Raw genomic sequence first — 26,174 nt, 5'->3', positions numbered from 1 at the left:
TCGGAAAAAATCTTTGACACAGAAGGTGTTGTAAACTCAGCACATTCTGATTTCGTTATCATGGCCTTATGGAAGCCCTCATCATTTTTCATTTGGCTTATCGAAGATCCCTCAACTCCTTTTCCCTCTCTATTCTGTCCATTCTAAATTTTAGAGTAAGACACTGGTTTTTTTTTGAGACGGAGTCTTGCTCTGTCGCCCAGGCTGGAGTGCAGTGGCCGGATCTCAGCCCGCCTCCCGGGTTTATGCCATTCTCCTGCCTCAGCCTCCCGAGTAGCTGGGACTACAGGCGCCCGCCACCTCACCCAGCTAGCTTTTTGTATTTTTTAGTAGAGACGGGGTTTCACCAGGTTAGCCAAGATGGTCTCGATATCCTAACCTTGTGATCCGCCCTTCTCGGCCTCCCAAAGTGCTGGGATTACAGGCTTGAGCCACCGCGCCCGGGTTTTTTTTGTTTTGTTTTTGTTTTTGTTTTTGTTTTTTTTAGAGACCAGATCTTACTCTGTTACCCAGGCTGGAGTGCAGCCACATGATCACAGCTCACTGCAACCTCTACCTTCCAGGGTTCAAGCAGTCCTCCCACCTCAGCCTCCCAAGTAGCTGTTACAACAGGTGTGCACCACCATACTCAGCTAATTTTTTTTAGTTTTTGTAGAGATGGAGTCTCACTATGTTGCTCAGGCTGGTCTTGAACTCCTCAACTCCGGAAGTCCTCCCACAGTGTTAGGATTACAGGCATGAGCCACCTTACCTAGCCCAATTTTCTTTTTACAAAATGTGTTTCAAATATTCCAACTTTTTCTGTGCTAACAAGTGATTTTTAGTAGTATGCTCCCTAGGAGTATGGGGTAAGGGGCACAAACAGTCTTTTCAGGGTGAATGTGATATTTTAACATTGAGTTTAAAGGTGGCTGCACTTTAAAAGAAATTTGTGCCACGGAGAAAGCAATTTGAAGATGGATGTTTAGAAATGTTAACCATCTATATGTGATTTTGGTTGAAAAATGTTATGCCTCCTTTAAAAGCTGGTAAGTCTATCATTTGAAAACATTGGAAATAGAATGTTTCTAATCTTTCAAAAGAAAGGTTCAATTTTTAATCTATTGTTTAAAAATATACAACTATAATACCTCTTCATTAGTTTCCAAGAAAAATTGCTGACATTATTTTATTTTATTTTATTTTTGAGACAGAGCCTCACTCTTTCAACTAGGCTGGAGTGCAGTGACACAATCATGGCTCATTGCAGCCTTGACTTCCTGGGCTCCAGTGATCTTCTACCTCAGCCTCCCAACTGACTACCACCACAGGTGCACACCACCACACCCAGCTAATAATTTTTTTAAATTTTTGTAGAGACAGAGTCTCACTGTGTTGTTGTCCAGGCTGGTCTTGAACTCTTGGCCTCAAATGATCCTCCTGCCTCATCCTCCCAAAGTACTGAGATTACAGGCATGAACCACCATGCCTGGCCTATTATTTATTTATTTATTTATTTATTTGAGGCGAAGTCTCCCTCTGTCACCCAGGCTGGAGTGCAGTGGCGCGATCTCAGCTCACTGCAAGCTCCGCCTCCCAGGTTCACGCCATTCTCCTGCCTCAGCCTCCCGAGTAGCTGGGACTACAAGCACCTGCCAACACGCCTGGCTAATTTTTTGTGTTTTTAGTAGAGACGGGGTTTCACCATGTTGGTCAGGCTGGTCTCGATTCGTGATCCGCCCTCCTCAGCCTCCCAAAGTGCTGGGATTACAGGTGTGAGCCACTGCGCCTGGCCTATTTTTTATCTGTAATAAAAGCAAGTCAAAATCTAAATTAAAAAAACAAACCACAGAAGGGTTTAGACTTAAGATTTTTAAAAATAAGAGCCATCTGATCAGGCACAGTGGCTCCCACCTATCATCCCAACACTTTGGGAGACCAAGGTGGGAGGATTGCTTGAGCCCAGGAGTTCAAGACTGCAATGAACTATGATTGAGCTACTGTACTCCAGCCTGGGTGACAGAGCAAGACCCTGTTTCAAAAAAAAAAAAATCAATAAAAATGAGTAAATGAGTACATAAATATGAGCCATCTTCAATCACATTGCACTCTAAATGAAAAGGTAAAAAATTTTGTACCATGAATATGTAAAGTACTTAAAATATTTGTTTTACTTATTTATATTTATTTTTAAACAAATGTTACTGAGATAAAATTGACATGCAATATTCAAAGTATAAAATTAGATAACTTTCTCTTTTTTTTGAGACAGAGTTTCACTCTTGTTGCCCAGGCTGGGGTGCAGTGGTGCTATCTCAGCTCATTGCAACCTCCACCTCCGGGTTTGAATGATTCTCTTGCCTCAACCTCCTGAGAAGCTGGGATTACAGGCTCCTGCCACCACATCCAGCTAATTTTTGTATTTCTTTCTTTCTTTTTTTTTTTTTTTAAGTAGAGATGGAGTTTCACCATGTTGGGCAGGCTAGTCTCGAACTCCTGACCTCAGGTGATCCATCTGCCTTGGCCTCCCAAAGTGCTGGGATTACAGGCGTGAGCCACTGTGCCCAACCAGCTTTCGATCTATGTATATACATCTCTGCAGCCATCACCACGATCAAAATTATGAATACATCTGTCATCTCCTAAAGTTTCCCCAGGCCCTTTTGTAATTACTTGCAGGCAACCACTGATGTTGCTACTTTGGATTTTGTAGAATTTTATCTAAATGGAGTTATTATAGTATGTATGTACTGTTTTTTTGTTTGTTTCTTGTTGGTTTTTTTTTTTTTTTTTTTGGTCTAGCGTCTTGTCCTTTGTATTTCCATATGAATTTAAAAATCAGATTATCAGACAGGCAGCTGGTATTTTTATTGGGATTGTGCTGAATCTGTAGATCAATTAGGAGTGCATTAACTTCCTAACAATATCAAATCTCTCCATGAACATGCTTTGTTTCTCCACCTACTTAGATCATCCTTCATTTCTCTCAACATGTTTTCTGAAGTTCTTATACCTCTTTTGTCAGATTTATCACTAAGTATTCCGTATTTTTATGCAATTATAAGTGGAATTGTTATTTTTCATTTGATTGTTTACAGTATATATAAATATAATTGATTTTGTATATTGATCTTTTATCCTGCAGCCTTGCTAACTCTCTTATTCCAGTAACTTTATTGTAGATTCTGTTGTATTTTCAAGAGATACTCATGTTGTCCATGAATAAAGACAACTTGCCTATTCCACTGGGCTGGAACTCCCAGTATAATTGTGAATAGAAATGGTAATCATAGACATTCTTGCCTTGTTCCTGATCTTAGAGCATTTTGTCTTTACTGTTAACTGTGGTGTTAGCTCTCAGTTTGTCATAGATACCCTTTATCAACTGAAGAATGTGTCCTATTCCTAGTTTGCTAAAAGTTTTTATCGAAAATTATTGTTGAACTTTTGTCAAATGCATTTTCTTTGTCTAATGACATGATTATATGTTTTTTTCTTGATTAGCCTACTAATGTAGTGACTTATATTGATTGATTTTCAGATTTTAAACCAACTAGAATTCCTGAGATAAATGTTACTTGGTCATGATGTATTTGCTCCCACCCCCCATTATTTAGAGAATATTAGTTTGTATTAGTCTGTTTATATGTTGTTGTATTTAATTTGCTGAAATTTTAAGATGTATGCCTCTATATTCATAAGGGATATTAGTCTGTAGTTATCTTATAATATCTTTGTCTGGTTTTGGTGTCAGGGTAATGCTGACCTCATGGTTATAAGTTGGAGAGTATTCCCTCCTCTTTAATTTTCTGGAAGTGTGTAGAATTGTTACTACTTCTGTCTTATATGTTTGGCAGAATTCTTCAGTGAAGCCTCTGAACCTAGAATTTGTGGGAAGGTTTTAAATTATAAACTTAATTTTGTTAATAGACATAAAACTATTTAGGTTATCTGTTCCTGAGTGAGCTTTGGTAATGTATATCTTTTCAAAGAATTTTCAGTCTCTTCTAAGTTGTCAGATTAATTGACATAAAGTTGTTTGTAATATTGCCTTACCATTCTTCTGATAACTATAGAATCCATAGAAATATCACCTTTCTCGTTCTTGATGTTGGTAATTTGTGTTTTGTCTTTTTTTCCCCTGATTAGTCTGTCTGTCATTTTAATTTTGTTGATCTCAAAAACTTGTGTATGTTTTTTGTTGGGTTTTTTGGTTTGTTTTCTGAGATAGGGTCTTGCTCTGTCACCCAGGCTGGAGTAGGGTGGCACAAACATGACTCACTGAAGCTTCAACCTCCTGGGCTCAAACAGTCTTCCCACTTCAGCCTCTCAAGTAGCCAGGACCACAGGCACACCGCCATACCCAGCTAATTTTTGAATTTTTTGTAGAGATGGGGTCTTATCGTGTTGCCCAGGCTGGTCTTGAACCTCTGTATTCAAGCAATCCTCTTGCCTTGGCTTCCCAAAGTGCTGGAATTAGAAACGTGTGAGCCACTATGCCTGGTGTCATGTGTGGTTTTATGCATTTTCTCTCTCGTTTCCAGTGATTTTTTTATTAATTGATTTCCGCTTTGGTCTTTACGATTACCTTTCTTCTGGGTTTCATTTGCTCCTCTTTTTTAAATTTCTCAAGATAGAAAGTGAGGTCATTTCTTTTTTTTGTTTTTTTTTTGGTAGAGTCCAAGTCTCAGTATGTTGTCCCAACTGATCTTGAACTTTTGGGTTCACGTGGTCCTCCCAGCTTGGTCTCCCAAAGTGCTAGGATTTAGTCTTTCCTTTCTAATATAGGTATGTAGTGATATAAATTTCCCCCTAAGAACTGCTTTAGTAGTATGACATGTGTTTTCATTTTTATTTAAAGAGACAGAGTCTTGCTCTGTTGCCCAGGCTGTAGTGCAGTGGCCTGATCATAGCTTACTGCAGCCTCAACTTCTTGGGCTTAAGCGATCCTCCTGCCTCATCCTCCCAAGTAGCTGGGACCACAGTTGCCTGCCACCACACCCAGCTAATTTATTTTATTTTATTTTTTGTAGAGACGTGGTCTGGCTATGTTGCCCAGGATGGTCTTGAACTCCTAGCCTCAAGGGATGCCCACACCTTGGCTTCCCAAAGTGCTAGGATTACAGGCGTGAGCCAGCACACCCAGCCTCTAATTTCCCTTTTGATTTCTTCTTTGACCCACAAATCATTCAGAAGTATACTGTTTAGGAATGTTTGGGGATTTTCCAGAGATCTTTCTGTTACTGACTTCTAATTCTATTTTATTGTAGTCAGAAAATATATTTTATATGACTTGAATCCTTTTAAAATTTATTGAGTTTTGTTTTATGACTCAGAATGTGATCTTTCTTAGCAAATGTTCTGTGTTCACCTGAAAAGGATGTATATTACTACTGTTTGGTAGTAGTCTATAAGTGTCAATTATGTCAAGTTTGTTGGTGGTGGTGTTCAAGTGTTCTACATCCTCACTGGTCTTCTTCCCATTTATTTATTCAGTCATTTATATCAGTATGAACTAATAGGTATTTATTATCTAGATCAGACTGTAATCCATTAACAGTTTAGTTTTTTTCTTAAGTTGTTCCAGTTTTGGCCATCGAGGTCCTTTCAGTTGGCTCCTTTTCCCCCTTTACATACATCAGTTTGGTGGTTTTTGGTTGGTTGGTTTTGGTTTGGGTTTGTTGTTTTATCCCTTCCTTACTCTCTATGACTATAAGATATTCCAGACTCATGTTGTATATTTCTGACCCCAGTCCTGGAATCAGCCATTTCTCCAAGAAGTGTGGATTTTCAGATTGGAGAACAGTATTACAAATCAAGATCTGGGTTCTAGGTATGCTTGTTTCTTCTGGGGTGTCCTTTTTCTAGTCCCTCTTAGCTGATTGATCAAAGAAATATAGTATTAGTATGTATGTTAACCTGTGACAATACACGTGTATAAATATTTTTATATGTAATTGTCTGTATTTATATTAAACATGAATTCTTCTTGATGTCTCTGGCTCCAATTCAATATCACATGGATCATTCTAGCTTCTTACCTTTGCTGATCTGTAAATTTCCACCTCAGCAATGAGAAACCTGGGTCCCATCATCCACCATCCATACACATAAATTACTCAGTTCCAGTATACATGTATAGCAGTATCAAAATTATTAACCCATACTCCCTGAGAAACAACTTTATCAAGTTGAGTTCAGTACTTACCTGTAGTTCCTTTGATCTTTAGTCTTACTGATTTCATTCATTTCCAAAGTTTCTTAGGTCAGCACTTTTCACCCTCTTCAGTGATGTTGTTTCATACATTTGTAATATAGTTAGATTCTCTTGTCATAGTCTCCATTCTTCTCTGGGGTCCTCTGACCTCATAAGTTATTTTTTTAAATTTGCCTTTAGAGGTGACAAACCAAGGCTTAAAGTTTTTTTTTCCCTTACATTACTCTCTAGGTTATAAAGTTCTGTATGTTTTGACAAATGCATAATGTCATGTATCCACCACTACAGTATCATACAGAGTAGATTTATTTCCCTGAAATAGTGCACAGTACTTCACCTCTTTGTCCCTCATCTTCTCCCCACTGGCACCATTGACTGTTTTACTGTCTCTATAATTATACCTACCTTTTCCAAAATGTCACATGGTCAGAATCTTATGATATATAGCCTTTTCAAATTAGCTTCTTTCACTTAGCAATATGCCTTCAAGGTTCCTGTCTTCGTAGGTTGATAGCTTGTTTACTTTTATCACTAAATAATATTCTGTTATATGGATGTGCCACAGTATGTTTATCCATCATCTACTGAAGGACATCTTGGTTGCTTCTAGTTTTGGGGGATCACAAAGAAACTTGCTAGACACATTCATGTTCAGGTTTTTGTGTAGACAAGTTTTCAACTCAAGTGAGTAATTATTTAGCGTAATTGCTGGATTGTGTGGGAAGACTGTGTTTAGTTTTTTAGAAACTGCCAAACTGGGCCGGGCGCGGTGGCTCAAGCCTGTAATCCCAGCACTTTGGGAGGCCGAGACGGGCGGATCACGAGGTCAGGAGATCGAGACCATCCTGGCTAACACGGTGAAACCCCGTCTCTACTAAAAAATACAAAAAACTAGCCGGGCGCGGTGGCGGGCGCCTGTAGTCCCAACTACTCGGGAGGCTGAGGCAGGAGAATGGTGTGAACCCGGGAGGTGGAGCTTGCAGTGAGCTGAGATCCGGCCACTGCACTCCAGCCTGGGCGGCAGAGCGAGACTCCGTCTCAAAAAAAAAAAAAAAAAAAAAAAAAAGAAACTGCCAAACTGTCTTCCAAAGTGGCTGTACCTTTTGGATTTCTACTAACAATAACAAGAGTTCCTGTTGTTCCCCATCCTTTTTAGCCATTCTAATAGGTATGTATGAGTATCCAATTGTAGTTTTAATTAGCAATTTCCTATGCCAAATGATGTTGAGAATCTTTTTATATACTTGTTTGCTATCTGTGTATCTTCTTTGGTTTGGTGGCTGTTCAGATCTTTTGCTCATTTTTAAAATTGGGTTGTTTGTTTTCTTGTTGAGATTTAAGAGTTCTTTGCACATTTGTCTTTTATCAAGTATGTGGGTTTTTTGTTTTGTTTTGGGGGTTGGGGTTGACTTTTCTTGTTTGTTTTTGAGACAAGGTCTTGCTCTGTCACCCAGGCTGGAGTTCAGTGGTGCAATCACAGTCCACTACAACTCAAGCTCAAATGATCCTCCCACCTCAGCCTCCTAAGTAGCTGAGACCAGGTGCGTTAGGCTGCAACACACAACTAATTTTTAAATTTTTTGTAGAGACAAGATCTCCCTGTATTGTCCAGACTGATCTTGAACTCCTGGGCTCAAGCAGTCCTCCATCTTCAGCCTCTCAAAGTGCTGGGATTGCAGCTATGAGCCACCGTGCCCAGCCAAGTATGTGTTTTTTACAGATATTTTCTCCTAGTCTATGGTCTTTTTCATTCTCCTAACAGTATCTTTTGCAGAAGTTCTTAATTTTAATGCAGTCTAGCTTATTAATGTTTTCTTTCATGGTTTTGCTTTTGGTTTCGTATTCTAAAAATTCATCGCCAAACCCAAGGTCACCTAGATTTTCTCTTGTGTTATCGTATACAAGTTTTACAGTTTTGTGTTTTACATTTAGGTAAATCTTACATTCTGATCATTTTCATGACCCATTTTGAGTCAATTTTTGTAAAAGTTGTATCTAGATTCATTTTTTTGCATATGAATATTCAGGTGTTCCAGCACCATTCGTCAATGAGAATATATATTGTCTTCATTGAATTGCCAGTGCTCCTTTGTCATATATCAGTTGACTGTATTTTATGAGTCTGTTTCTCGATTATCTGCTTTGTTCTACTGATGTATGTATCTGTTCTTCCACCAGAACCATGTTGTCTTGATCACTATAGTTTTATAGTGAGTCTTGAGATCAGGTAATATCAGTCCTCTAACCTTATTCTTCAGTATTGTATTGGTTGTTTGGGTCATTTTGCCTTTCCATGTAAACTTTAGAATCAATTTGTCAATATTCACAAACTAACTTGCTTGGATTTTGATTGGGTTTGCATTTAATCTATAGATCAAATTGCTTAGAATTAACATTTTAGTAATATTGAGTCTTCCATTATGATCATGCAATGTCTCATTTATTTAGATCTTTGATTTCTTTCATCAGAGTTTCATAATTTACAGTGTATAGATTTTCAGTATATTTTGTTAAATTTACATGTAGGTATTACAGTTTTTGTGTTAATAGTATTGTGTTTTTAATTTCTAATTCGGATTATTCATTTCTGGTATAAAGGGATACAACTGACTTTTTAATATTAGCATTGTATCCTACAACCTTGTTGTAACTGCTTATTAGTTATAGGAGTGTTGTTTGTTGATTCTTTAGAATATTCTACATAGACAATCATGTTATCTCTAAACATAAACACCTTTATTTCCTCCTTCCCAATAGGTTTACCTTTTATTTCCTTTTCTTGCCTTTTTGGTTGTGTTTTGCTTTTTTATTTATTTATTTATTTTAGAGATGGGATCTCACTATGTTGCCCAGGCTGGTCTTGAACTCCTGAGCTCAAGTAATCCCCCCAACTCAGCCTCCAAAAGTGCCAGGATTACAACTGTGAGCCACCACACCCGGCCACCTTTTCTTGCCTTATTGCACTGGTTAAGACTTTCAGTATGATACTGAATAGGAGTAGTGAGAGGCCATCCTTGCCTTGTTCCCATTCTTGGAGAAAAAATACCCAGTTTCTCACCATGAAGTAAGGTTAACAAGTATGTCTTTTGTAGATGTTCTTGGTCAAGTGAGGAAGTTCTCCTCTATTCCTAGTTTGCTGAGTTTTATCAAAAAAGTTTTTAATGGGTTTTAGCTTTAGTCACGTGCTTTTTCTGTATCATTTGATGTGACTATATGGTTTTTCTTCTTTAGTTTGTTGATGTGGTAGATAATTGATTTTCAAATGTTGAGCCATCCTTGCATGCTTGGAGTAAATTCCATTTGGTGATGGTATATAACTTTTTTATACATTGTTGGATTTGATATTTCTAATATTGAGAATTTTTGCATCTATTTTCATAAGCGATATTGCTCTACAACACTTTTTTCTTGTAATATCGTTATCTGATTTGCGTAATAGGGTAATACTGGCTCCGTGGAATGAGTTAGGAATCATGTTACAATCATCTTTGATTGGAAAAGATTGTAGAGAATTGGTATCATTTCTTCTATAAGTGTTTAGTAGAATTAATCAGTGAAACATCTGAAACAGGTGCTTTTTTTTTTGGAGATTATTAGTTATTGACTCAGTTTCTTTAATAGAGTCTTTTTTTTTTTGGAGACGGAGTTTCGCTCTTGTTGCTCAGGCTGGAGTACAATGGCGCGATCTCGGCTCACTGCAACCTCCATTTTCCATTAACGGGTTCAAGTGATTCTCCTGCCTCAGGTTCCTGAGTAGCTGGGATTACAGGCATGTGCCACCATGCCCGGCTAATTTTGTACTGGGTTTCTCCATGTTGGCCAGGCTGGTCTTGAGCCCCTGACCTCAGGTGATCCTCCCGCCTCAGCCTCCCAAAGTGCTGGGATTACAGGCATGAGCCACCACGCCTGGCAAATCTTTCTTTTTTAAAAATCCAATCTAACAATCTCTACCTTTTAATTGGGGCATTTAATGTGGTTGTTGATGTGGTTTGTTTATGTCTGCCACCTCCTTATTTGTTTCCTAATTATTCCATCTGTTTTTTCTTCTTCCATGATCTTTTGCTGCTTTATTTGGGGTTGTGTATTTTTATTCCATTTATGTCCTTTATTGGCTTATAGTCTATAGCCCTTTATTGTTTAATGTTTACCTTAGCATTTATAGTATATATCTTTAACATAGCCCTCATATCAATCTTCAAATAATATTATACCACTTCACATACAGGATTAGAATCTTCCATTTCTCCCCTTCCAGCCTTTATATAGTTGTTTTCAAACTTTTGATCCTGATGTGTTGTAAATCCCACACTATTATTATTTAATAGTAATATTATTATTATTATTTAAACATTTACTGCTTTTTAAATAGATTTAAATAACAAGAAAATGTCATGAGTCCTTTTCCATGTAGTTAAGTTTCCCATTGCTCTTCATTCTTTTGTGCAGATCCATATTTCCACCTGGTGTCCTTTGCTTCTGCCTAAAGGACGTTTTAAAAACTTTTTTTTGTAGTGTAGTTTGCTGTTGAGAATTTTATTTAGTTCTTTTGTTTGAAAAAGTATTTATTTTTTACCTCTGTCTTTTAAAAATATTTTTGCTGAGGCCAGGAGCAGTGGCTCATGCCTATAATCCCAGCACTTTGGGAGGCTGAGGCAGTAGGATCACTTGAGGTCAGGCGTTCGAGACCAGCCTGGCCAACATGGCAAAATACCGTCTCCATTAAAAATACAAAAAATTAGCCAGGCATGATGGCGTGTGCCTGTAATCCCAGTTACTTGGGAGGCTGAGGCAGGAGACTCTCTTGAACCCAGGAGGCAGAGGTTGCAGTGAGCTGAGGTCGCACCATTGCATTCCTGCCTGTGCAACAAAACAAGACTCCATCTCAAAAAAAATTTTTTTTTGCTGGTACAATGACTTCTGACACTACCCCAAATTAGGCCAGACTTTACAAGGGCCTAGTCTACTACAAAACTGCCCTTACTTTAGACACCAAGCAGAAGTTTTGGGGTTCCCAAGTCACCCATACTTCTGAAAAATAGATACAAATTTGAGGTTTCTTACTACCTCCTGAGTTCAGTAATTCACTAGAATGATTCACAGAGCTCAGGAAACCACTATACTTAGGTTTACAATTTTATTGTGGCAAAAAAGATAAAAATCAGGTCTGACCAAAGAAGACATGTGTAGGACAAGGTCTGGGAGGGTCCCAACACAAAGCTTCCAGTGCCTTCTCCCTGTGAAGTCAGGATGCATCACCCTCCTACACATCGATGTATACCAATACATAGAAATTATTATTAAGCAGGGAAGCTCACAGGAGCTTTGTGTCCAGAGTGAGGTTTTATTTTATAAGCATGATTGATCGACTCATTTGCCATATGACTGAACTTAATCTCTAGCCCCTCTCCACTTCTGGGAAGTCAGGTTATGTCAGACTGATAGCAAGTGGCTCAAAGCCCCAACCCTCTTTTTTTTCTTTTTTCTTTTTTTTTTTTTTTTGAGACGGAGTCTCACTCTGTCACCCAGCCAGGCTGGAGTGCAGTGGTGCGATCTCGGCTCACTGCAACCTCCGCCTCCTATGTTCAAGCGATTCTCCTGCCTCAGCCTCCTGAGTAGCTGGGATTATAGGCATGTGCCAGCACACCCAGTTAATTTTTGTATTTTTAGTAGAGATGGGGTTTCGCCATATTGGCCAGACTGGCCTTGAACCCCTGACCTCAGGTGATCTGCCTGCTTGGGCCTCCCAAAGTGCTAGGTGAGTGCTAGCACTCCTTCATGCTAGGTGAGCCTCAAAGCCCCAACCCTCCAATTACATGGTTGGTCTTTCAGGTGTGGCCAGCCTCCATTCTGAGTTATATCATTAGCATAAAGTATCAGGCCCCATCATGAATAACAGAAGCACTCCTATCACTTGGGTTTTGAAATTCCAAGGATTTAGAGGCTCCTTCCGAGGAACTGGGGACTAAGGCCAATCAGATTCGTTACTACACAACCGCTGGGTCTAGAATTCTAGGTTGGCAGGAGAATAGCCATATCTTCCATAATTTTTTTTTTTAATTATTATTATTATTATTTTTTGAGATGGAATCTCGCTTTGTCGCCCAGGCTGGAGTACAGTGGCGCGATCTCGGCTCACTGCAAACTCCACCTCCTGGGTTTACACCGTTCTCCTGCCTCAGCCTTCGGAATAGCTGGGACTACCAGCGCCCGCCACCACGCCCGGCTAATCCTTTTGTATTTTTTAGTAGAGACGGGGTTTCACCATGTTAGCCAGGATGGTCTTGATCTCCTGACCTCGTGATCCGCCCGCCTCTGCCTCCCAAAGTGCTGGAATTACAGGCCTGAGCCACCGCGCCTGGCCCATATCTTCCATAATTTAAAGATATTGCTCTGCCGTCTTCTTGCATTGTTTCCAACGAGAAATCTGCTATAATCCTTCTTTGTTCCTCTGTATAACATCATCTTCTCACTTCACCCAGCTCTACCAAGCTCTAGCTCTTAAGATTTTTCTCTGTATTTTGAGTTTTGAGCGATTTGACTATGACATTCTTTGATGTACTTCTCTTCCTCTTTCTCATGTTTGGGATTCTTAGAGATTATCTTAGATTTGTGATGTTACAAGAAAAACTTGGGGCTGCAACGTCCTACCTAAACTGGGAAGGAGCCATGAGACCAAAGGATGACTCAGACAGTTGAGCTTGATGAGTAGATGAGTTTATTCAGCTTACATCCAAGGCACTCCTGGACTGCAGCGGGACAGCTCTAGAGAGCCATGCTGCCTCCTGTCTCTAAACTGCATTTTTTTTTTTTCTTTAAGACATGGGGTGTTTTGCCATGTTGCTGAGGCTGGTCTCGGACTCCTGGACTCAAGTGATCCGCCCTCCTCAGCTTCCCAAACTGGGATGACAAGCCTGAGCTACTGCGCCTGGCTCCCTCTAAACTGCTTTTAAGCTAATTTTCTGGATCTTTGCCTACTGTGTTTGAACAGTGATACTGTTTTTCTTGAGAGGTTCTCAGATACTCTCTAGGATGTTTGGTTGGTTCTCAGGGATACCTGCTCCTCAGCTGGGTACCATTGCCATGGGCCTAGCCTTCAAGTTTCAGGCAGCGAACATATGTACCTTTAAGTAATCTGGTAAAGAACCTGTCACACAACATGTGGGTATATGGTTTTTATCAAATTTGCAAAGTTGTCAGTCATTATTTCTTCCTATCTTTTTTCTGTATTCCCCTCTCTCCCCTCCCGCTGCTTGAAGTTGTCCTACAGCTCAGTGGTGCTGTTTAGTTTTTTTGACGATTTTTTTTCCTCTCGGTGTTAGTTATTTCTGACATACGTGTGTGTTATGTAACCCTAGCCCTACTATGAGCACCTGGAAGGTTCTTTGTACCTCTGTACCCAGACCGATCCTTGGAAGGCTAGTTATTGTAGGATGCTCATGTCCAGGCATCTCCTTGAGGCTTTAGCTGGGTAGTTTTGGGAACCAACAAAGGGCATCTGACTTTGCATGTCAAGAATCAAACTGGATATTTGTTAATCTTTGACATGAGATGACACTATCAAGAAAGAATAAAATTGTTTTTAAAAAATAAGCCTTGATGCTTCTGAGGAGACCTGATCCTTATTAAGTCCTGGCTAAGGAAACAGCTACTCAGGATCACTTCCCTTATATCCTGGTGCCCGCTAGCCAGATGATGGGGAGAGGTCATAACAGATAGTCCTCACACAAAGCATGGAAAACCCAGAGTTCATGCAATGTTGAGAGCATATCCACTGGATGAAGTTGTATATTTTATGCACCTGGGGGTAAGAAGAAGCTGAAGATGCCTCTTTCTCATTCAACAAAAAACAATGCCATTATATAATTGATACAGAGGTGCTGCTGCATAGGGTAGTAGGAGCGCTGATTGAGAGGCTGGTTTGTACTAGATCAGTATAAAAAGACATTACGTGCTATATAAACCCTATTGGATAGAGATAATGGGAAACAAAGGGGTAGGTTTTTGGCAACTTGGAACATCCATACCCTGTGCAGGAAACATGCTATCCAAGAGAAAGCCAGCGCATGCTGAAGTACCAGGCCCCTGGGAGGTAAGCACAGCAGTGAGGAGGTGGACAGGGGTTAGAGGGGTGCCAGCACAGCATGGAGTATGGTGCTTACTTCAACATGGCCTTTTGAGTAGAGTCATATTAACAACTGCCAGCTAGGGGCTCCTATGTACCAGCCCCCAACTAGAAGATAGCCCAGAGAAGTATGGCAGGCTTAGGTTTAAGAACTATTGGGATTAGTACAAAGGTAAACTTACAGTTTTATTGAAAGCTTCTGAGCTTTAAGTTAGCAAGTTATAGGGGCACGTGAATACTAATAAGTGGTGGTATGCTTTGTACACTTGGGGGCCTTGATTATGAACTATCTTAAGGTTTACTACTGTCCTGAGTCCCTACCTGAGAACTTCTCTTTCCCCTTAAAATACACATGTTCCTGGTTTAGCCCTTGGATACAGTGCACAGAGAGATATATATTCAAGAAACTTGGATTGGGGTCCTATTGCCCTTTGAGAAAGCATGAACCTTTGGCTATACCCTCTGTACTGAATGAGCTCTTTAAGCCTTCTGAATGTTGGTTCACTTGACAAGACAGATTGAAGTCTCAGGTGTGTTCCTAGGAGGGCAGGAAATAGTCAAGTTGCTGCTAGATCTAGAATGGTTGTCTGAGAGACATGGGTTGTTATAGGAAACTTGGGAACAAGGGAGAAAACCTCTGGGCTATGAAACTTTTACAGAAACTCATTAAACTGATAGTGGCCCTGAGAAAATAACCATATAATTGCCAGTGCTAGGGGAAGATTTCTTGCCCGAAGGTCATGTCTGCCCTCCTCAAAAGCAAACCTTACAGAGTTTCGTTTCTTTTCCCATCAACAGGTAACAGTCCTTTGGACAGCCCCCGGAATTTCTCTCCAAATGCACCTGCTCACTTTTCCTTTGTTCCTGCCCGTAGGTAAGTTGATAGAAAACCTCCTCTGGGACCAGCACCTGTGGCACTTGCATGAGGGTTAGTTGAATGTCAGATTCCTCCTTTAAGTGTCACTATTCTTTCAAGTGTATTACCTGAAGCTCCCATCCATCAAAACTCTGTCTTTGCTTTCCTCTCCCATGTTGTAATCATCGTGTTCTGGTTTTGCTTTGTAGGTGCCCCATGTATTTGTGTTTGAATATTTAAACAGGAGAGTAGATATTAAGTAAAAGTAGATTTATTTGTACAATTCACTTTTTTTTAAGTCCGTGATGTCCTGCGGGTATGTTCCAAAGCATTACACTCTCAATTGAGAACTGTCCTAGAGTGATCAATGAGAAAATAAGCTCTCCTCCAGGAGGACTCAAAGTTACACTCTTTGTCCTCTCTAACTCAGCTAGTTTAAGGTGGCTGGAAGGGCCCTCTGTGCTTCTCTCCTTGACTTTGAACTGGAGTTCGTTTGGGGGATAAAGAGACTACAGGGACTTCACTTTTCCTTCCATGAATTTAGAAAGATTTGGTGCATACAAAGCCATGCTTATGGTCCACCTCCTATGTTTCTCCCCTCTTGAGAGTGATACAAACCTGTCTCTGGCCCAGGGCAGCAATGCTGACAGCTCTGCCTGTGGCTGTAATATCATCAGGCCTTTGGAGAAAGCTGAATGAGATTAATCCATCCAGATCACATACCTAGGCTCTGTACACACGTGGTTTCTTGTCAGAACTTTTCTAAGATTTGTTGCCAGAGTTTGTATTTATTTTATCTTATTTTTTAATTTTTAACATTATTCTTTGTTAGAGTTAGTCTCTAGTATAAGACCTCCAGGAAAATTATGGTTCCAGATTTGTAACCTTTAATGGATGGAGAATGTAATATAGCTGGAGGCCAGGACAGTTTTAATACTTAGACTACTTTTTAAAAAAAGACATATTAGGAAAAGGGGAGGCTCCTGGAAACAGTGTTAACTCACTATTCCAATGATAACCCAAAAGAAATCCATCCTCTTTCCAGGATTATTTTTGGCTGAAAAGAACATGAACAGGTTGGGATAAGTTTGATGACTAATTTGGGTTTCCTCCCTCAACGCACTTACCTTATTCAAAACAAATTTTATCCAGGGTTGTTCCACGGGCTCATCTCTCCTACCCTATGGAACTTCCAATTTGTTAAGCAAGGATCCAGATAAGATCACTTACAGTGTAAGAATATGCTGGATTGGTGTATTTGTTTTTCCAACCCAGGTGGAAAGACTTATCCCAGACTTCTTGCCTGGACTGTATATCAACTGCACTCTCAGAGTAGGTATGAGCTGGGACACCAAGACCTGTGGCCAGATCCCCATAGGTGGCATTGAGTTACTTCTCATTCATTCGATAAATATTTGCTGAGCACCACCACGTAGAGCCAGGCACACTCGGCTGGGTGCTGAGTTATGTAGTGGTAGCAAAATAGACATAGTCCCTACTTCCCTGAAACTCACGATGTAGGAGAGTCTGTGTACTGGTTGTTTCCTTTGTAAGGACTGCTGCTCCCTCAAATCTTCATTTAGCTAACTCATTCTTATGATTCATATCTCATCTTAAACGTCACCTCCTTAGAGAGGCCTTCCCTAAACATTCAATCTAAAGGGGCCTTCTTGTCTTTCTCCATCAAATCATCCAGTTTTATTTTCAAAATAGTACTTTTCAGTTCCTGATATTTTCTTATTTGCATATTTTCTGTCTCAATTCAACCACGATCAAGTCACCTTTAATAGAGATACCTTCATTTGTTGAAAGCTCTGTGTCCTGGCGGGAAGACAAATGAGTAGTGGGAGAGAAAGACAAACAAGTATACGGATATAAATTATGACAAGCACCATAGAGGGAAAGAGCATGATGCTGCGTGAAAGAACAGGAAGAGGGCCGGGCGCAGTGGCTCACGCCTGTAATCCCAGCAATTTGGGAGGCCGAAGCAGGTGGATCACTTGAAGTCAGGAGTTTGAGACCAGCCTGGCCAACATGGTGAAACACCATCTCTACTAAAAATACAAAAATTAACTGGGCATGGTGGTGCAGGTCTGTAATCCCAGCTACTCAGGAGGCTGAGGCAGGAGAATCACTTGAATCCGAGAGGTAGGTTTGCAGTGAGCCGAGGTTGTGCCACTGCACTCCAGCCTGAGCGACAGAGTAAGACTTCATCTCAAAAAAAACAAAACAAAAAAAGAACAGGAAGAGACTAAGGCCAGAGAACCTCCATTGGGTGGCCATGTAAAACCTCTCTGAAGGGTGAGAAGCAGCTGGCACGTTAAGTGTGAGGACCCAGGTGTGTGCAGACCATTCTAGGCAGAGGGAACAGCCTGTTCCATTGATAGCGTGGGTCTGTTTCATTGCCTCGGTTTGGGAGTAGAACCAACTGGGAGCCCTCAGGGCCTGTTTTTTTACCACTGAGACACAAACAGGTCTATGCTAAGTGGCATGACATTTGAGTCATGTGCATGGAACATGGATCTCTGGGCTGTCCTCTTATAGAACATAGTAGGAAAAGCTGCTGGTTATTGGTGGGGTGGGGAGAAGTGTTTCAACTCTGCCAAACAGAGTATCAGGAATTGTTTGTTTCTGTGTTACTGGCTGGTGCTTTGGAGGATCACATTGGTTTGCAATATCAAACAAAAGACAGATTGAACACTAAGGATAGACACATTGGTCCTACAATTTCACTTCAAACTATCACACCTTCCTAAACAGAAGGAATGTGCCAAGCTAGACCAAATACCAAGATTCAAAAAGATTACTCTCTCTAGTTCCTTTGGTTCTCACTGTAATGTGTATTTTTTTACTACAGCCATAGCCACAGAGCTGACAGGTAATAGCGGGTATAATGGGGAGAGGGGCTGGGAAACTGCTATGCATGGCCAGACAATATGGTTTGTGATGTTGTGGTTGGTGAAAACTGGTTGTGATGATTCTTCTCTGACTGGGTATGAACATTGGGCCTTTCATATCTTGCAAAGAGGCCCAAAGGGATCTCCCTCTACCTGCTGGAACCAAGGCTCAGAGCTCATGTGCTTGGATGCAGGAATAGCTGAATAGTTCCAAACTTCTGAGCTTAGGGACAAGTCATCCTTATTCCCACAACTTTACACAGTCAGGTGACTGCAGTGACCAGATAGAGGAAATAGAGGCATCATGGGGTGGCATTTCTTCCTGACTCTGGTGGCCCCTGCCGTTCATTATATAGAGAAAGAGCTGCCATGCAACTGGTTTTCATTTTTATCTAAGGGGAGGAAAACTCACATGTGCAAAAGTGTATTTGACAAAGGTTTGGCAAAACCAACCCTGAGTTATACTTGTCTCATCGTTGCTGAGCTGTGTCCTGGAACCAGCTTGCTTTATTGTGTGGTGCTCCCAGGACCCAGCAAAGAGGTCAGAGAGAACATCATGTCTGAGCACCTTCCTGGACATGTCTGAACCTCAGAGACTAGGTTCCAGCAGAGTTATAGCCTATATGTGCTGCTGCCAGGGTGGCATGAAGTTTGAGTCATGTGCATGTGGCATGGAACCTTCGACTCACCCCTTAGAGAATGGAGTAGAAAAGCTGCTAGGTATTGGTGAGGGTGGGGAGGAGTGCTTCGAAGGGAGAAGCCCCAGCAAGATGTATTCCTTTTTGCTTCTTCCTCTCCCTATCCCTGCCATAACCATGAAGCCTTGAACAAACCACCCAAATCTCAGGATCCTAGTGTTTTCTCTGTAAATTGTAATATGAACTTATAAAGATCCTCCATTGCTGATAGTCTAAGGTTCCATGAGTAGCAGCAAAAAAAGTATCTAATTTCAACCAGAGCAGGCTGTACCCTTAAGCCCTACAAAAAAGAATACACCACATCCCACAGTCCAAGCAAAGAATCACACGTTCATGTTATAAAAGTTTCAAACTAGATCCTTGCTTGATCTTTCCCCTCTACAGTAAAGCAAATAACTGTGTGTGTAGGGAGGGTTGTTTGTTTTCATGAGAGCTTTGGGGAGCATCCTTTTGAGAGCAGCAGGAAGCCTCCCCCAAAGCCTCTTATACAGGTAAGGGTATGTCACCTCCCTCCTCTTTCATAAAGTTACTGTCACTCTTCGACAAACATTCCCAAAGATTGGTTTTATGAGTCCTAATGGCCCCTAGGCAGCCTATAACTATTTCCCATTGATTAGCTCAGTTCAGACCCAGATGGTGGCCCACTTCTTCCTGTTGTCAGCCAGTGGCCTGGGGAAGACCAAAGAACCCTTAATATGGAGCCTTCACAAACGGAAATAGCTGCATTTCAGTGGCAGTTCTATCTTGTGATGTTGCCTGTAGCTGGAATCCTCTGTCATTGTTTCTATGAAAGTAAGTTGAGAGTATGAAAATGTTTATTCCAAAACCACAGTGTTGTATGACAGATGTTCTCCTGTTATACAAAGTCATGGACTATTTTATAGTCAGAGATGTCTGTCTTTTCAGGGAAAACAACAATAAGCCCTCTGTAGGAGAGAGAGATAAACGCATGTACTGGATTGAGCTAATGTCTTAAAGAGGAGCCCTACAGTGAATCAACTGCCCCCAAATGCTGATGGACAGACAGGCAGGTTGTGGGTCAGGGTGTAGTCCTGTAGAAACTACCTAATACTTTTTTCTTGCATACAGGACTGATGGGCGGCGCTGGTCTTTGGCCTCTTTGCCCTCTTCAGGATATGGAACTAACACTCCTAGCTCCACTGTCTCAGTAAGTAGCCAAATCTGTGGTCATACTTCCTTCACCCTGAGGAAGTACTTCCCTTTGGGTTATCTAGTGTTACAAAATGGTTGTCAAGTTTTTCTCCAAAGTCAAACTCAAAGAGGTTGCTTAGAGATGATGCTGGGTGCAACAGAGGGCTGGTGTCCCTTCCCAACCATAGCTAGCTCCATAAGTGCCTTCAGAAAGGATGACCAGTGCCCTCTCTGGGAATCAGTTACATCTAGTGGAGGCAGAGGAGAGCTTGAGGATGAACTTTTGCTTTGACAGTGAGACCAGGTATGGGGGCTCCTAAGCACACTTCTCCTACTCCTCCATTCTTATTTCTAGAACTGGAACCAAGAGCAGATAGATCACCTTTCTCATATCCGAAACACTTGGTAGACTCTCCTCTCTTTTTTGCCTTTTTCTTTCAAAAAAGAAGGGAAGAGTGATTGTTATTTGATATCCAAGTTTGATGTGTATGAAGCAAAAAGCTGGACCTGTCTCTAAAACGTTTCTTATGGAGAATGTTTTAGCCTAAAACACAAGAGCTGTACTAATTGCTGCTATGCACAATTGACCCTTAAGTAAGCCCTCATTGAGCAACCTTTTTTTTGAAACAGAGTGCCACTGTTGGCCAGGCTGGAGTACAGTGGCGCAATCACGGCTCACTGCAGCTTCAACCTCCCCAGGCTCAGATGATCCTCCCACCTCAGCCTCCTGAGTAGACTGGGACTGCAGGGGCATGCCCACCCTGTAGCAGGCTAATTTTTTGTAGAGACGGGGTTTCATCATGTTTCCCAAGCTGTTCTCAAATTCCTCGGCTCAAGCCATCCATCTGCCTTGGCTTCCCAAAGTGCTTGGATTACAGGCGTGAACTACCACACCCAGCCGAGCAACTTTTTATTAAAACCACAGTTACAAGCTTGGCCAACTTTTTCTGTAAAGGGCCAAATGTAGAGTAAATGTTTTAGTCTTTGCAAGCCATACAGAAGCAGGCCGTAGACCTGCTGACCCCATCCCCATTGCTTGCAGCATTCTTCAGGTCTTCCCTGCTCATTGTGCCTTTATTCCTGAATCTCGAGCAGGGAAAAGGAGTATATTTCCTCTTCCAACCTAGATATTACTATCACACTAATCCAAAGATGTCACTGGTCTTTGGCAGCTGTTAAGTTTAAGGTCTTTCCCTAATAAACATCCCCTTTTCCAGGCCAGGCGCGGTGGCTCACACTTGTAATCCCAGCACTTTGGTAGGCTGAGGTGGACAGATCACAAGGTCAGGAGATCGAGACCATCCTGGCTAACATGGTGAAACCCCATCTCTACTAAAAATACAAAAAATGAGCTGGGCGTGGTGGCGGGCGCCTGTAGTCCCAGCGTCTTGGGAGGCTGAGGCAGGATAATCGCTTGAACCACCAGGAGGCAGAGATTGCAGTGAGCAGAGATTGCAGTGAGCCGAGATCACGCCACTGCACTCCAGCCTGGGCAACAGAGCAAGACTCCGTCTCAAAAAAAAGAAAAAAAAATCCCCTTTCCCATAACTCTTTACTCAAACAAGTGATTTTTTTAGAACCAAGGTAAGTCTCATCTATGTATAAATATTCCTTTTCTGCAAATTTTAATAGACTTAACTCATTGCTCCAGTTTATTAGGATTCTTTAAAATACCAGTTTTGCCCACTGTAGTTTACACTGCCTTACTAGTTTCATGTTAGCTATAGCTGGTAAGAATACTTTTTACAACTTTATCCAAATCATTTATTAAAATGTGGCCAAGAAATAACCCTATGGAGACATCTCACTAGCTGTTTATAACTTCATGTATTATAGCATTCTGTGAGAGAAAATGTGCACTGTTAGCCAAAAAGAAATGCTGATTTCTCACTTGTTTATTAAGCCTGTGACAACAGAGTTGTCTCAGTGTGGTGCTTTAGCTTTGGTTCTTTTTTTTTTTTTTTGAGGCGGAGTCTCGCTCTGTCGCCCAGGCTGGAGTGCTGTGGCGCGATCTCAGCTCACTGCAAGCTCTGCCTCCTGGGTTCACGCCATTCTTCTGCCTCAGCCTCCCAAGTAGCTGGGACTACAGGTGCCCGCCACCACGCCCAGCTAATTTTTTGTATTTTTAGTAGAGATGGGGTTTCACCGTGTTAGCCAGGATGGTCTTGATCTCCTGACCTCGTGATCCGCCCACCTCGGCCTCCCAAAGTGCCGGGATTACAAGTGTGAGCCACCGCGCCTGGCCTAGCTTTGATTCTTAAATGGATTTAGATATTTAAACCCTGGCTCTGGAAGCAGTAGCTCAGGCCTATAATCTCAGCACTTTGGGAGGTCAGAGCAGGAGTTCCAAAAGACCAGCCTGGACAACACAGCAAGACCCTGTCACTTTATTTAAAAAAAAAAAAAAAAAAATAGCTGGACATGGTGTCATGCACCTGCAGTTTCAGCTGCTTGGGAAGCTGAGGCATGAGGATCACTTGAGCCCAGAAGTTTGAGGCAGCAGTGAGCTATGATCACTCCACTGCACTCCAGCCAGGACAACAGAACAAAATCCTGTCTCTGAAAAAAATACAAACAGGCCGGGCACAGTGGCTCACACCTGTAATCCCAGCACTTTGGGAGGCCAAGGCAGGCAGATCACCTGAGGTCGGCAGTTCCAGACCAGCCTGACCAACGTGGAGAAACCCCGTCTTTATTAAAAATACAAAATTACCCAGGCATGGTGGCACATGCCTGTAATCCCAACTACTCAGGAGGCTGAGGCAGGAGAGTCGCTTGAACCCGGGAGGCGGAGGTTGCAGTAAGCCAAGATCATGCCATTGCACTCCAGCCTGGGCAACAAGAGCGAAACTCCGTCTCAAAAAACAAAAACAAAAACAAAACCCCAGATCAGTGATCAGTTTGGTAAATAGAACTTGGGCTGACAATGTTTAACTTGCCTGTTCTCTTTGTCAGTCTTGTCAGGTAATGGGGGGAGTTCCCCAGTCCTGGGGCTGAATGGGTGCTTCAGCATTAGCTGCATCTGTGGAAGTCCTGTGATAGCCGAGCACCCTCCCTCAGATGGCCTGTTGAGACTGGCAGTGCTGTTGTGAGGAGTCCTCAGTCACTGAGCCATGTTTAGAATTCATGAGTGTTTTCAGGTCAAGCCTAATCTTTGGGTCCAGATGTAAAAGTAATTTTCTTCCCTGCTGGATTTTCTTACCTGCTGGACACCAGGCCATAGCTGGTCTGCAGGCTATAGTTTGCTAACCCCTGGCATAATACAGTGGCCAGCTTGAGTCTAGGCACAGCCTTTACAACCCCAGAAAAGGCACTTCTTCAGATACCAGCCAAAAGGAAACATTGCTGAGCTGCCCCCAGGGTGGCTCTCTCAAGATTGTGGAAGGGAGAACGTAAGAGGATGTTATTCGCAGCTGGGCATACCTAGAACATGTCCCAAGTGAGGAAGCATGATTTATTAACTACTTTTGCAGTTCTAAAATTCCATGAAGGTCTGGGCCCAACTCCCTGCACAACCCTTGAAGGACTCTAGTATATTGGGTTCCTCAGGGCTGAGGGCTCTGAAGCGCTGGAAAAGAACAGGATCAAGCACAGACAAGGCTAAGGGAGTGGAGGAAAGAAGACCTGCTTTGGGTTTATAGTAACTGGGAAGTTCCCTGACCATTTTCAGTCCTTCCCCATTAGTGGACTGCTCTGGGACATGTCTTTAATGCCACTTCTTAATGTTTTCCCTTCTAGTCATCATGCTCCTCACAGGAAAAGCTGCATCAGTTGCCTTTCCAGCCTACAGCTGATGAGCTGCACTTTTTAACGAAGCATTTCAGCACAGAGAGCGTACCAGATGAGGAGGGACGGCAGTCCCCAGCCATGCGGCCCCGCTCCCGGAGCCTCAGGTGAGAGTGCTGTCTGCCCACTGTCCCAGTGCATGTGGATTTCAGCTCGTTTGCGTAGCACAGGGGTGGGCACACTTGTGCTATAAAGGGCCAAGACAGTAAATAGTTTTAGGCTTTATAGGTCATATATCTCGGTCACATTCCTCAACTCTGCTGTTGTAGTGAGTATCCACAAATAATATATAAACTTTATTTACCAAAAAAAAAAAAAAAAAAAGTATTAGGCCATAGGTGGTCTGCAGGCTGTAGTTTGCTACCCCTGGCATAATACATTGGCCAGCTTCAGTGAGTCACGTTCAGTAAAGCCCAAGCTCTTTTTGGCTTCAGGTACAGCTCAACCCATCACCCCAGGAGGTATTTAGCAATACTGTCAACTGATCCCTCTTTTGTTCTGTTTAAGGGTAGTTAGCAGCAGAAATATACTTTAGATTACATCCGGTAAAAGGAGAACAATAGTATCATCAATTCTGATGGTTATCTGGCTCCAGAACCCATTGGCCCTGGGTGTATGATCTAGGCCAGCTGAAAAAGTTGCTGCTGAAGACAGGTTGCTGGCGTGGGGAAGAAGCCCATTTCAAAAGCAGAATTAAATGCCATTTGAATCTGTCTTTATTCTGTGAATCACCTGGGCACATGTTCATCAAACCAAACAAACCTTAACAGCTGCTGATTAATTTTTGATTCTCCTTGGCGTTAGCTAGTAAATCAGTGCCAGAATGTTAGGTTAAGGAAGATGATGGAGATTCAAATGAACATGACTTTAATGACTGAGCTCAGTATTGCAGGGTCCCTGAGAAGTAATTGATTGGCTAATATGTGCAGGGCAGGATCCCAGAGGAGCAGCAGTTCCTCCCAGAAAGAATCCCCTCAGGTAATGCTGGCACTGCACCGGGAGTGACAGGAAAGCTGGGCCAGACCATGATGACTGGTTCAGGTTCAGAGACTGATGAAGATAGTATCTGGGGCTTAAGTGTGAAGGATCAAGCATACAAACGAGCAGGTGTGAATCTCCAGTGCCTTTCTCTGTCTCACAGAGGAACATCTGAGTCTTGGTGGTCTCAATAACCCATGCACAGAGAAGGGTACCTTTTAGGCCAGTTGAGATTGAGAGGCCTACAGTGATGCTCAGAGAAATCCCTGGTATATTACTCTTAAATCCTTGGTAATGTGCAGCAGTACAGCAGGCACAACATGGCACATTCCAGGGAAGAAAGACAGAGTGGGACAGTTGTGGATCTAGCACATCTGGGATCATGTGTCAGGGGCAGTAAACTGGGCAAGACCCACATATCCGTTCAACTATGTGGCTCCAACTTTGAAATTTTTTAAGGAGATATAACCACACATGAGCCAGAGGGGGAGATTTAGATTATCAGGGAAGATAATAAATTAAAGCAGAAAACATACTGGCTCCCTTCAGTAAATGACCCAGATGTATAACTCACAACAGTCTGGACTGGCCTCATTCATCCCTAAGTTAGGTCCACTGGCTGCAGCTAGTTTGGAAAAAAATGTAGGTGTGCACCGTCTTCCTTTGGTTGCTTTGGTAGTTTTTAAATTTGCTTTGTTCCCAAGAATATGCTGGGGCACACCCAACCCTATTGGCCAAAACTAAGAGGACACAGAATCCTACTCTGGGGAAGGTTATCCTGGGAAAGCCACCAGTGAGCTTAGGAGTAGGTCCCTTTTAGGTCTTTCTAGCCTGGAAGAGGTCTTTGTGAAAACCAAGCCTAGCTCCATATAGTACCATTTTGAACTGAACAAGGTACACTGAAAACTCCAGGAATAAGAAAGGCTCTAGAACTCAGTACCCATTAAGGTGGAAATGTGTAGGCTGCTGAAGATGATGGGAGGGGCAGGGTCTCTGGGGATGGCCATCTTTTTCCTTGATAGTTCCATAGCCCTAAAGTAACACAATCATTTCTTTTCTTTTTTTAGTCCTGGACGATCCCCAGTCTCCTTTGACAGTGAAATAATAATGATGAATCATGTGTACAAAGAAAGATTCCCAAAGGTAAGGATCCATTTTAAAGGAGAGTAGCAGTGCCCCCCAGGGTGGCTGCCTACAGCCAGCCCCATTGGGAAGACTCTGGAGTGAGGGAATGAAGTGCTACCTCCAGAGATAACCAAGAAGGACAGAAAGTCAGCCAGGAGGCTGTGGACACAGCAACAAGGGCTTCCAGACTGCTTGAGAAGGAGACAGCAGGAAACTATGAGTTTGGAAACTGTATTTGCAGAGCCTTTGTTTCTTCACTACCCAGAAGTAGAGTTATCCAGAGGGGAATGTCAGAAAGGTATCCCACCATATATTAAAGAGGAAAGAAAGAACTGGAGGCTTTACTTCTCACTGTGCATATGAG

General features: G+C 42.0%; 1 protein-coding gene across 32 annotated transcripts in view; it reads left to right on the top strand.

Moving 5' to 3' along the window:
• Positions 1-26,174, top strand: part of MAST2 (microtubule associated serine/threonine kinase 2) — a 257,201-nt gene that overhangs the window by 206,126 nt on the left and 24,901 nt on the right. For 9 of the 32 annotated variants that reach the window (XM_005543503.4, XM_005543501.4, XM_065533514.1 and 6 more), the window contains 5 exons: positions 15,117-15,192; positions 18,032-18,052; positions 19,859-19,937; positions 23,660-23,814; positions 25,753-25,828. In XM_005543503.4, the coding sequence (XP_005543560.3) occupies positions 15,117-15,192; positions 18,032-18,052; positions 19,859-19,937; positions 23,660-23,814; positions 25,753-25,828 (407 nt within the window). Of the gene's footprint in view, positions 1-7,782; positions 7,900-15,116; positions 15,193-18,031; positions 18,053-19,858; positions 19,938-23,659; positions 23,815-25,752; positions 25,829-26,174 lie in introns of those variants that run through there. The other 23 variants (XM_065533480.1, XM_065533477.1, XM_065533476.1 and 20 more) reach the window with 4 other exon arrangements.

Source organism: Macaca fascicularis, chromosome 1, assembly GCF_037993035.2.
Source record: "Macaca fascicularis isolate 582-1 chromosome 1, T2T-MFA8v1.1".
Classification (NCBI taxonomy): domain Eukaryota; kingdom Metazoa; phylum Chordata; class Mammalia; order Primates; family Cercopithecidae; genus Macaca; species Macaca fascicularis.
The sequence above is the reverse complement of the archived record's forward strand: the minus strand, read 5'-3'. Positions and strand labels throughout refer to the sequence as shown.